Source organism: Miscanthus floridulus, chromosome 4 (assembly GCF_019320115.1).
Source record: "Miscanthus floridulus cultivar M001 chromosome 4, ASM1932011v1, whole genome shotgun sequence".
NCBI classification, from domain to species: Eukaryota; Viridiplantae; Streptophyta; class Magnoliopsida; order Poales; family Poaceae; genus Miscanthus; species Miscanthus floridulus.
Genome location: NC_089583.1, coordinates 16814008 through 16826995, shown reverse-complemented (window position 1 = coordinate 16826995; position 12988 = coordinate 16814008). Strand labels below are relative to the sequence as shown.

The following is a 12988-nucleotide window of genomic DNA, read 5'->3' as shown; positions in this document are numbered from 1 at the left end:
TGCTAACTACGAAGACTTAAATATGAGCTAATTATAAAACTAATTGCACGTGAGCTATTGCATGCAGCTGCAGGCAGCAGGCAGGGGGAGGGAGCCGGCAGGCACGCAGGCTGAATTTTTTAATTTTAGCCATTTTTTTAAAAAATATTCATAAATAGACCCCTGGTGGTTTGATTTTCGCTTATGGATCCCTGACCTCGGCGCCATGGCTTTTGGCGCCGAGGAAATACGTCTCGGCGGTCTTGGCTAGGCGTCGGACGTGGCGGTGACATGGCGCCGACGTGGACAAGGCCTCGGCGCCGTAGATCTTGACGCCGAGCTGTTACCCTATAGATCTTGGCGTTTGAAATAAAACAAGTATAATTGTTCCGAGGAACATGCAACAACGCCATTGCGGTTCAACTAGTTAGGACGCGCGCGACTTAGCTCAAAGGCCTGGGTTCGTACCCCGGCGCTGAATCTTTTTTTGCTATATTTTTATAAGCATTTTTCATGCATATGGCGACGGGAACCCAAAGAAATAACAAGTACTATGGCGGCTTAAACCAGCTTGTCTTAAACCGGGTTTTTGTAATGGGTGCGGGAGAATAAATAAGTACGTAGCAATAATTCATGCATGCATATGGCGACGGGAACCCAAAGAAATAACAAGTACTATGGCGGCTTTTGAGCCGGAAACAGCAAAAGGATTCTAAACTTTGGCTCCCGTGAAGTGCGTGGCCCGTTATTAAACAAACGTGGCAGCTGCCGCACCCTTGGAATCTTGGAGAAAAACGACCGACCGTCCGTGTCGCGGTCCGTCGTGCTTACAATTAATCAGCCTGCTATAGCTAGAGACTCGACCATCGATCGGTGTCGTCGTCTCTCCGTTTTTTTTACTGCAAATATATGTACGAATCCAGATGTGCACACATGACACATACTCGTAATACTATACTCCTACTGTGCGTGTCAGCTCAGTTCGATGGAATCGACCCAATCAGTGCTGGAGTCAGGAAGCCCTTGCTGCACTTAGCTTGCACATGATGGTTATGCTGTGTTTGATATGATATGAGAAGAGAGCGACTGAGCGACTGAGTCAGGAAGCCAAAAAATGCTTATAAAATATAGCAAAAAAGATTCATCGTTGGGTTCGAACTCATGCCTTTGAGCTAAGTCGCGCGCGTTCTAATCAGCTAAACCACAATGGCGTTGTTGCATATTCCTCAGAACAATTATACTTATTTCATTTCAAACGCCAAGATCTATAGGGTAATAGCTCGGCGTTAAGATCTACGGCTCCGAGGCCTTTCACGTCGGCGCCAAGTCACCGCCACGTCCGACGTCTCTGCCAAGACCTCGGCGCCATTAGCCATGGCGCCTGAGACGTGTTTCCTTGGCGCCAAAAGTCATGGCGCCGAGGTCAGGGTCCATAAACGAAAATCAAACCACGAGGAGTCTATTTCTGAATATTTTTTTTAAAAAAAGGCTAAAAAATAAAAAATTCGGGCACGCAGGCGGCCACTGTGGCTTGTCGCCTCCACCTCCGCGCTGCCGCTGGCTATAGGCTGAAACAGTGAGATTGGGATTTCACTTCACCCTTTTTTCCTTTTTCTTTCTGCGGTCCAATTCCGGTGAAAGAAACCAGCCAAAGCGCGACACTGTTACACGCTGAATGGATGAGGGAGTGAAAAAGTGGCAACTGGGGCTGAAATCCTTTTGTGCTGGTAATATTACTCAGTCGAGAGCATTTCTTACTTTTCACAGCGACGAAAATAACCTGCAGCTTTGCTACTTTTCACTGCTCTGCAACCGCGTTTGTTGATATCACTGAGTTTAGAGCATTTCTCACTGCATTTGAACAAGCAATAATGCACTACACTCAAATAAAGACATGGAAAAAAGGAAAACGGGATCGGAAGCAAAGGATTGAGCAAGGGTATGCATGGTCGTATGGATGGACCACATCTCCATCTGATACTCTGATCACTACTGCAGACGGGCTCTTTGCCGAGTGCTTAGGGCACTCGGCAAAGCCCCTATTGCACTCGGCAAAGGCTTTGCCGAGTGCCACGCTCGGCAAAGAGCAGTCGACAAAGAACCCGTCGGCAAAGGTTTCTTTGCCGAGTGCCACATATCGGACACTCGATAAAGCATTTGTTGAGTGTCACGTCAGCACTCGGCAAAAAAAAAAAATCCGACGTCAACTCTGACGGCCTCTTTGCCGAGTGCCACCTCAGCGGCACTCGGCAAAGAATTTTTTCTTTTTTCTTGAAAATTCTTTACCGAGTGCCATACTATTGCACTCGGCAAAGAAATTTTTTCTTTTTTTTTTTGCTGAGTGCCATGGCTCTGGCACTCGGCAAAGCTGGGAAATTGGGTCTCTGCTTCCCAACTTTGCCGAGTGTCCATGGTCACGGCACTCGGCAAAGCCCTCTTTGCCGAGTGTGGCACTCGGCAAAGAGGGGAAAAATGCTTTTTTTTGTTTTTTGCTTTCCATCAGCACAAACAAAGAAATCACATATATATCAACACACAGCACATGATATATCACATACACATCCATATTCCATCACATACACATCCATAACCCATCACATACACATCCACCATCCATAATACATCACATACAAATCCATTGTCCATAATCCATCACATACATTCGCATCATCCATAACAGTATCCATCACAATATATATATGTCTCTAATAGTAGTCCAACATAAGGCTAAGTCTAACACAAATCCATGCAATATGAAAATAAACAAATAAACGGTACCTACTACCAGCCTCCCCACCCGGAGTGTGAACTGCCACCTTGAGGAGGGCCAGTTGGCCACCCGACCTGTGGAGAAGGGCCACCTTGAGGAGTCCGGTTCGAACCCGCCGACTATGGCTGTTCAAAGGAGAAGCGAATTCATGAGTATCTACAGGAGGGCCGCACAAGCTAAAGGAATAAACAACCATATATACTCACCGTAGTCCCTACAGGAGGAGGAGTCACAACTGGAGCGAGTAGCGACTGGGGCACGACCACACCTGGCAAGGCCTGAAGGATCGCCATGAAGCTGAACATGTCCTGCAGCCTCTGCGCCTTGGCCGCCCTCTGGGCTTGTACAGCCTCCATCTCCAGCCTATGGGCCGCCTGCTGGGCCTCCAACCTCCGCAAGTCGGCCTGCAACATTCCACCCACAATGTTTAAACAATGCAAAGGCAAGGTAGATGTGTAAAAGCAATGAACGACGAATAAAACAGTACTAACCTGACAGTTCCTACCATCTGCTACTGAGAGCGTATGGGGAGGGAGGAGCTCGTGCTCCTTGCTTGAATCTCGGCGAGGTTGGGAACAGGGGCGGAGTTGACTGTGTTGTCCGCCATCTAGTACCGGCCGTGCTGCTTCCATCCTCCCATCCTCATCAGGAGGTCTGTGTCTAGGGGCTAGGGTGACCGGATCGAAGTCCTCCCCATGGCGCTCATGGGCCGCTAAGGTGTACTCGCTAAGCTTACTAGTGGACGCTCGCGTTGGTGTACGCCTCGGGCCCAGTCCGTCAGGGTTGTAGGTGACTTCCGGGGCTGTCGCCTTGCCCTTGTCTGCCAGGGCGTACTGTCATGAACTCAGTTGCATTCCTGGCCTTGGTGCGCCTAGGACTGTGAGGAAAACACAAAGATGATTACAAGTAATAAGAATTGAGCGTTAGAATAAATAAATAAAGATGAAAACACAAAGAAGATTACCCATATCTGGGCGTACGCGCTGAGGCTCCGGTTGCCTTGGTGGTGTGGCGCCCCACCCATCTGCAGGTGGCAGTCCCGACAGGATGTTGTGCTTCTTCGCCCACTCCTCCGAGAGCCACCTGTCCACAATGGCCTCCTAGCAGAGGCGGTGTCTGGCTGCACCAATCAGGACATTGCTGCATGCCATCAAGTTATTGATATATCAGAAGATGAAATAAAGCCTACCTATTCTTCATGGAAGGAGTCAGTATTAATGTTTCATACTTACCAAGAGGTACTGCTCCTTGGTGAGCATCCTGGTCCTGGCATCGGCCTTCCTCACCACCTGACCAAGGACGTTCGGCACTGTAGTTGATGATGCACTGGAGCCGCATCTCATGGTACAGGTCTGAGAGTCGGGACCTACAGACCTTGTCCTACACTCGTGCCGCCCGGTCATACTTGCGTGACCCGTGTACATCCAATCACGGTTCTCCATCCTCTGACATATACATATGTAAGTGAGTAATATAACCTAGCAATTACATCTACACGGAGTTCCTACCATCTAATAGGTGAGGATAGGTTCTAATCCCACCCGCGGATGCGTAGATGAGATTAGTTTCAATGCTCCGCTCCTATCCGAGACAGAATTTCGGCAGCACCTCCCCGCTGTTCTCCCAATACACGTCCTACAAGGGAGAGTGTGTATCCAGAGAACAACAGGGAGGTGATGCCGAAAGTCTGTCTCGGACCGGAGCGAACCATGGAAACTAACCTCATCTACGCATCCGCGGGCTGTCCAAAATACGTGGACAATCCGAAAGAGATACGGTCGCAGATATGCAAAGATCTGCATACCTCCGACTGTATCTCTTTCGAACGGGAGACGCCTAACTGGGCTACGTGACCATATAAAACATGCATGCAAAGGAGGAGGGGGTTATACCTAGGGTGGCGGTGGAGTTAGGCTTAGCGGGGCAGTGGTGTGTCGGTGCAGTGGCAAGGCGATGCGGTGTAGGTAGACCAGCAGTGCCGATGAAGACGATCAGGGTCGCCGAAGTCCCTCCCACGGGTCCTTCTCCTACATAAAAAGGCAATAGGTTAGAATCCATTGAAAATTTCGACAGGCACCTCCCCTACACTGGGGAGGTTTCCAAAACCTACAAGAAACGTAGGCGCGATGGCCAACAACCACATATATACCAAACATAGGCACGAAGGCCAACAAACATATATATACCAAGACCGAGCCATGTACTTTAGTTCTCTTTCCATGCAGATGAAAGTATCGAAGTAGTACAACAAGTACTACTACCACTACAACTACTACTAACACTAACACTACTACTACTAACACTACTACTATTAGTACTTACTACTAACAATACTACTAACACTACTAACTACTAACTACTACTACTTACTAACTACTACTAACACTACTAAGTACTACTACTAACTACTACAGGTGTAGGGCATACCTTCGCGACGAGAATGGCAAGAACGAGGGTCGGCGACGACGGCGGGGACGACCGCAGCGGCGTGAGGGTCGACGGGCCTAGGCCGGCACCTTCCTTCTCCTCTCCTTCTCCTTCTCCTCCTCTCTTCTCCCCTCCTCCTCTCTTCTCCCCTTCTCCTCTCTTCTCCCCTGCCTCCTCCTCCTCTCTTCTGCAGTGGCGCGGTGGCCGAGGCGGGAGGCGCGGTGGCTGGGGCTAAGGCCGCGGGGGCCCGCGCGGGGAGGCACGGTGGCCAAGGTAGGGAGGCGCGGTGGCCGGGGCAAGCGCCGCGGTGTGGCGGCAGCGGCTGAGGGAGAGATAGGTGAGAGGGAGAGAGAAATGAGAGAAAGAGAGAGAGAGCGCACTGACTGGGCGCGGGTGAAGGGGTAAGGCAGCTTTGCCGAGTGCCAGATCGGCGGCACTCGGCAAAGTCAATTTTCTTCGCCGAGTGTCGTGATCTGGCACTCGGCGAAGTTTTAAAAAAAATTAAGTAGCTCTTTGCCGAGTGCCAACCCTAGGCACTCGGCAAAATATTTTTTTTTGGTTTTTTGCCACCAATTTTTTTGAAGCTTTAGTACACTACCACAAACAACATGTTTAAATTTAGGATATTTTCATTGCCTTTTGGCATATTTCTATAGTTTATTTTGTTTTATTGAATTTTTCCAGAAATTGTAAGTTTGAACTGTAGGTGCATCGAATAATGGATTACATTCGTTTAAAAAATGTTATCCTTGTTTCTTAGTGTAAATTTAGGCTAAATCCAGGATCTGTCTTGAAATTTCGATCAACGTGCTCATGGGGCAACGCCGCCAACTTGTGTGGGAGTGGTTTTTTAATTGTATAAAATGCGAACGAATTCCTGAAAATCATGAAACTTGTTGAGTTGTCGCCGTATCGTATGCGTATGCCGTGGAAAAAATTTGAAAAAGTTTCGAGCACGTTGTCACATACGATGCTCATAAACCAGGACATCTCCATGGAAAAATTCAACAAAACAAAATAAACTATAGAAATATGCCAAAAGGCAATGAAAATGTCCCAAATTTAAACATGTTGTTTGTGGTAGTGTACTAAAGCTTCAAAAAAAATTGGTGGCAAAAAACCAAAAAAAAAAATATATTTTGCCGAGTGCCAAGTTTTGGCACTCGGCAAAATAAATTCTTTGCCGAGTGCCAAACGGGGGGCACTTGGCAAAGAGGACGCCGCTGGATGCCGTTAGGCCCCTACCAATCTTTGCCGAGTGTCTGCCTTTGCCGAGTGACATCCTTTGCCGAGTGCAGATCTTTGCCGAGTGCCCTCTTTGCCGAGTGCCATATTTTGCCGAGTGCGGCGCTCGGCAAAGCAGGTCTTTGCCGAGTGACCGAAATTTGGCACTCGGCAAAGATTTTTGCACTCGGCAAATCACGTTTTTCCCGTAGTGGATGTGCTGTCGTAAAAGCTCAAGAACACAGAGCTAGGTAATGCTAGGTGCTTTGCCTCCTCTTGCAGCTGCAACTGCAATCACAGTGCAACTTTGACTAAATATATATTAAAAAAATATTAATATTTATGATACATAATTAGTATCAGTGGATGGATATTTGAATCTAGTTTTTTAATAAATTTATTTAGAGATAAAAATGTTGCACGTATTTTCAATAAATCGAATAAGTTATCAATACATAAATCGTAGCGATCAACATTAAGGGACATTGGAGTACTTGCCATCCCAACACATCACACGCCACATGACATGCCTGAGAAAGCCTCTCCGCTGCAGCTGCCGACGCCAGCCATGCACTGATGCACTCCACGCTCTCTCTCCCTACGCCCTAGCTATCCATCGTTCCCACGGCAGCGGCTGGCGGGGTAGCTGTTGTAAACTTTGCCGGCTCGGGCTGGCTTCGCCTCGCTTCCAATAAAAGGGGTGTCGTGCCATGCTGTAAACCTACCCCTGTGCAAAAGAAGCATGGGCCAGCTAGGTGTCCGTCTCTCCGTGTCAAAGGGGTGCCACGCCATGCGCCGTGGCGCGTCAGTGACGTGCCCAGATCCACGGCGCGGCAGCCCCGGCCACGTCAGCGTTCAGCGGCTCTAGTCGCTGCCACGTCGCTGCTCCTACCGCTGCCCCCATTCATGGCGCGGCAACGTGATTTCGCCACGCCATACGAATAGTCGCGGCCAAAAGTGTTAGTTTTTTAAAAAATAAACAGTGTCATATTTAAAAATAGTTTTAAAAAAGTGTTAAAAATAAAAAAAATCGCTATCATCAGCATCTCTAGCTAGGGCTAATTCATATTTGGGGGCCATGCTATATTTGGGGGCCATGCTAAATCATCTTTTTTTTTCTTTGGACTAATTAATCAGACTAATTGTATTTATTTGGACTTGAAGGTGGACATGGTTTCTCTATAAAAGGAGCCCTAGCCCTGCCTGGTTCAGAGTGCAAAGCCCCACAACACAAAGCAAACCGTAACTCCGACGAGCAATGGCAATGTTTCCCACAAGCTCTTGCTGCTGCTCCCCACCACTCCCAAGGCAACTCTGCACTCCACGCCTGCAGCGCGGCCTCACCTCACCGTCGTCCTTCCTCTTCCTCCGTGGCTCCGCACTTGCCATGCCGGCCTCCATGATCTCCTATGGCCGCGCTCCGCCGCAGGCCACCATGTCCGTGGAAAGGGAGTTGCACATGGCAACCGGCGACGGAGAGAACAGCTACGCCGCCAATTCTATCTTCCAAGTTCGTGCTCAGAATAAAGCTTACGAGCTACTCTCTCCTCCCCCCCCCCCCCCCCCCCCCCCCCCCCCCACACACACACACAAAATGTCGTCGTTAATCTATTTAACTTTGCCTAAATATATATATAATATTAATATTTATGGCACACAATTAGCATCATTAGATAAATCTTTGAATATATTTTTATAATAAACTAATTTGGAGATATAAATGTTTTGATAAGAGCGAGTCTCATTGAATGTATTTCATCTACGATGAAACGCGCTGTGATGTTCTTGCGCAGAGGAAGACGGTAATGGAGACGTGGCCGGAGCTCCACAAGGCTGTCAGAGAGGCGCTCAAGTCGCTCTCCCCCGGGGCTGGGAGCACGATGGTCGCAGCTGACCTCGGATGCTCGTCGGGGCCGAACACGCTGCTCGTCGTCTCCGAGGTGATGAACACGATCGGCGCCCATGTCCAGGAAACGGCAGATAACTATAGAAGCCGCGCCATCATGGAGGTGCAGTTCTTTCTGAATGATCTGCCGGGCAACGACTTCAACCTTGTGTTCCGGTCGCTCGATCAGCACCAGCAGCGGCTCCAAGGCCTGGCCGCTGTGGAGGAGAAGCAGGCAGCGGTCCCTTGCTACATCGCCGGACTGCCTGGATCCATGTACACAAGGATTTTGCCCTGCCAGAGCGTCCATCTGTTCCACTCATCCCACTGCCTCATATGGCGTTCCAAGGTATATATGCATGTCTCAATTTTGCTAAAAGTACATGCAACATATGCTCTGTTTTAAAATATATTTTTGAGAAAATATTGGTTAAAGATATGTATACAAGATCACCCATAATGTTGTCACAAATTTTTTTTTTAGCTAGAGCGAGTAGTAACACATACTCCATTCCATTATAAGATATTTTGGAAATTATAAGACGTTTCGACTTTTCAAGATCATTTGCTCTGTTCCTATGTACATCTAAGTGCATAACAAAAAGTATGTATCTAGAAAAGCCAAAACGTCAAATGATTTGTAATGGAGTGAGTATTAAAGGTAATGTATCTAGAAAAAAAGCTAGAGTTTCTTATAATTGGGAACCGAGGGAGGACATAGAAAGAGCACAAAAACAAAATGATGTACACTCCTATAGCCCCTTCAATGCACAAACAATGAGTATATCTAAGTGTATAGCAAAATGTGTGTATATCTACAAAAGCAAAACATCTTATAATTTGGAATGAAGGGGTACTAAAGGTAATGTATGAAAAAGTCAAAATATCTTATAATTTGTAACCGAGGGAGTACATAGAAAGAGCACAAAAACCAAATATTGTACACCCCTATAGCCCCTTCAATGCACAAACAACGGATTCCTATATATAAAGGCTGAAACTAATGGTATTTTTTTTAAACTAATGATGGGTGCAAAATTTGTTTATGTACTTGGTGAATGCAAAATTAGAAATGGCGCCTATACTTTACACCACAAGACATCATTAATATATATTGTTGTTCTTCTTATGCATGCATCGTGGCCGGTATCTGTAGATCCCTGAGGATCTCTCAAATGGAACACATGTGAATGCTGACAACATCTACATTGGGAAGACTACTCCAAAAGTTGTGGTAGACCTGTTCCGGGAACAATTTGAAAAGGACTTTGAATTGTTTTTGTCACTACGGCACAAAGAACTTGTATCAGGTGGCTATATGGTACTAACATTTGCTGGCCGGAGACGGGAAGAGATGCCAATGCAAGGGGGCGTGGCACGCGTTTGGGAAGTTCTTTCCCAAGCGCTCGAATACCTAGTCCCCAAGGTACATTTATTACACGTACAACGAGTTGAACACAAAAAATGAGTAATAAAAGATTATCAAAATATCAATATCAATTGCATAGTTTATTAGTAGTAAACACTGCCAAATACCTACGGCCTGTTCGGTTGGCTTGTGCTTGTCGTAAATGATCGTAAATTTTCAGCCAGAACAATATTTTTCTCTCACATCAAACCAGCTAGCAGTACTTCTTCACGAACCAGCAATGAACAAGCCCAGCTAAACGAACAGGCTGCTAAATGACAGTTCTACTTTGGCACATCCGATCCAATAATCCATTAAATACATTAATGTAACCCTACACTGTACATGCTGGTTTGTAGGGCCTTGTGGAGAAGGAGAAACTAAGCTCCTTCAACATGCCATACTACGCACCATCACTAGATGAGGTGACACAATTGATTAAGCAAAATGATCTATTCGACATTGAAGACATCAGACTCTTTGAGTCAAACTGGGATGCCTACGATGACTCAGATGGCGATGTTGTTCTCAATTGTTCCAGTAGCGCAGAAAACATTGCCAAGATTATAAGGGCTGGTATTGAGCCACTGATCATGAATCATTTTGGTGAGGATATCCTTGAGGAACTGTTCATGGTGTATGCGGCGATGCTTGCAAAGAACCTTGAGAAAGGGAAGGCCATGTGCCCTGTCATTGTGGTCATATTGAAGAAGTCCGAGCTTTGAAATTGGCCATTGAGCTCATCACTTCGCTGGTGTGCATCCAATAACTGATATGCCCTAGAGGATTGAGGAAATTATAAAGATATGATTGAGCTGTTTCTATGTATACATGCTTCAAAATTATGTATCATGCTACCTTTTCAAAAAATTATGTATCATGTTACAAGCCTTTCCATAATTCAAGGTGTCTTAGCTCTAAGCTAAGTCACATTTTTCTAATTCTGGACTAAGTTTAAAGAATATGACTCATGTTATATATGATTTCCTAATTCTAAATTTTTTCAACAAACAGTGGATAAGAAATCCCACACACTTGAACTTCTCGTAGGGTGCGGTGTGTTTTATTTGAGGAATATATTTTTGAAAAAAAATATTTGTTAAGGATATGTATACAACATCATGCGCGCATAATAATGTGACAAAAAAAATTTGGCTAGATGGAATACTAACATACATTGGAAGAGAACAAAAACAAAATATTGTGCACCTCTATAGCCCCTTCAATGCATAAGACTACAAGCAGCGAATCTATATCTTCTATAACTAAATAGGAGATCCCCACGAACCTATTTTCCTGTGATCTTAGAAAGCCACGTCATCTGTATGGGCCCTACAGTTCTTCATCCCTTCATTAAACGTGAGAACAGAATGAAACGCCCTCAACCTTTTCTCCTTCCCAGCAGCTCCGCCTTAGAGATCGTCTTCTCTCCTTCCCACAACTTTCGTATATCAGCCTCTTTTCCTTTTCATGCATGCGTTTCCCTCCTCCCCACCAATTCCTTTCCATATTCCCATCCACGTCAATAGCTTTAATGCACAAAAACTGAAGAATCGTTGTTGTCCATCCGTTTCGCTTCTGCACCCACGAAGAGGACTGTCCCACTGTATATATTAGAGGACCAGAGACAATGGTGGAAGCCAAAGCAGGAAGAAGCATAATCCTCATGCGATGGTGGCTTCTGTCTCCACAACGCCTTCAACTTCGTCTTCCACGCGTACCTTACCTCCCTCGACGCACGAACCAGCACCACCGTCGTCTCCGATCCCGAGCATCGCATCATGCTCAAGCACGACTACATCGTCACCGCCGCCCAATTGGAGGCCTCAGCAGCGGATGTGCAGCAAGACCAACGTAAGGTGAAGATGCCTCTGCTGGCTATGGTAGATGACGGCCGGCCACTGCACGGTGGCAGGCACAAGCTCCTCGGGCGGCGCCTGTAGACGAGACTGGCTCTACCTAGGCCTGCGTGGCGTCTTCCAGTGTGAGGATCCTATGCTGTCATCGTCAATCCGCCATTGAACTGGAGGTTAATAGTACGTACTAAGCCCGTCACGTCAGGTAGCAAGTCTGGTGGAGTTTGTTGCCTCACCAAGACCTTTCCGCTGCATACATGTTATTCAAAAACTCTACTTGACATTTTATTATTCTATCATTTTATTTCACATTGCTGTCATTGTTTACATGAAATTTCCCTTAATCTCCCCTGTGATTTTTTATTCCACATTTGTTCCCTTTGTGCAGCACTACAAATATCCGTTGCAATGCGCGGGGTATCATCTAGTTTCTTATAAAAGTAAACCATGCTATCTTTCAATATCTAAATGCAAGCTATCCCCGTGTTATACCCCACTATGTGCCATGTGTCATCCCTCTATAAGTGCAACAACAACTTCCACTAAGTGATGTCATACCCCTCTAAGAAACATGTCATTCCCCTAATAAGTGCTCCTATATATTCCACTAAGTACATTTACTATTTTTAGTCCGTAACAATGCAGGGCATCCATATCCCACTAAGTAACATGTCATTCCGCTAATAAGAGCATCTCCAAGAGTCTTTCTAAATCTTACTCTCGAAATCAAATCATCATTTGGAGAGTTATTTGCATAAAAATCATTTTTTATATCTTTCCACTCTCCAACACACCCTTGGGGTTCAGCGCCGCCACTTCTCCGTACGTGGTGGGAAGTTGCCACGTCACAACAAGACTTAGTGGTGGGAGTACGTGGGAATTAATATAGGAAATTGACTTTTAGTCTCAATCTCTTATTTGGTTCGTGGAGGGAAATAAGAAAGGGCATTGAAGGAGGAATTTATATCCCCTATTTGGCATGGGGGTTTTGAGAGGAAAATTAAAAGACATATCATGATGGACGGCAAGGATCTATTTCTCTTTTATTTAGAACATAATTCCCGCTGAGTTACCACTGCTCCCCTAGGGAATTGATTATTGGGAGTTGGGCGCCCTCTAAACTCCCCTTTCCCTTCTCACCAAAACTCCCATTGCCATAAAACAGACAAAAGATTTATGAACTCCTATCTCTAAAGTCACATTCTCTGCTTTCAATTACCACCAACCAAACGAGCCGCAAGAGATGTGCGTGATTTGAAAAGGTTGATAAGAAGGAGGCGAAGTCTTGCCATGACATGGCAACTTTCACTACCCCAGATCAGGACAATACTGCCGGTTCAAAACAACCCATCATTGCCGGATTTTGAACCGGCACAACTAAACCGACAGTGATGAGGGTTAGCTACCACTGTCGGTTCCTATAAACCGGCAATGTTCTG

At 46.1% G+C, this 12988-nt stretch overlaps 1 protein-coding gene across 1 annotated transcript; it reads left to right on the top strand.

Moving 5' to 3' along the window:
- The first annotated feature begins 7621 nt into the window (after positions 1-7621).
- LOC136551040 (anthranilate O-methyltransferase 2-like) lies at positions 7622-10602 on the top strand. The gene is made up of 4 exons (XM_066542638.1): positions 7622-7910; positions 8194-8634; positions 9442-9711; positions 10053-10602. Exons 1-4 carry the CDS (start codon positions 7659-7661, stop codon positions 10416-10418), a joined length of 1329 nt encoding a protein of 442 aa, XP_066398735.1. The 5' UTR covers positions 7622-7658; the 3' UTR covers positions 10419-10602.
- The last annotated feature ends 2386 nt before the right edge of the window (positions 10603-12988 follow it).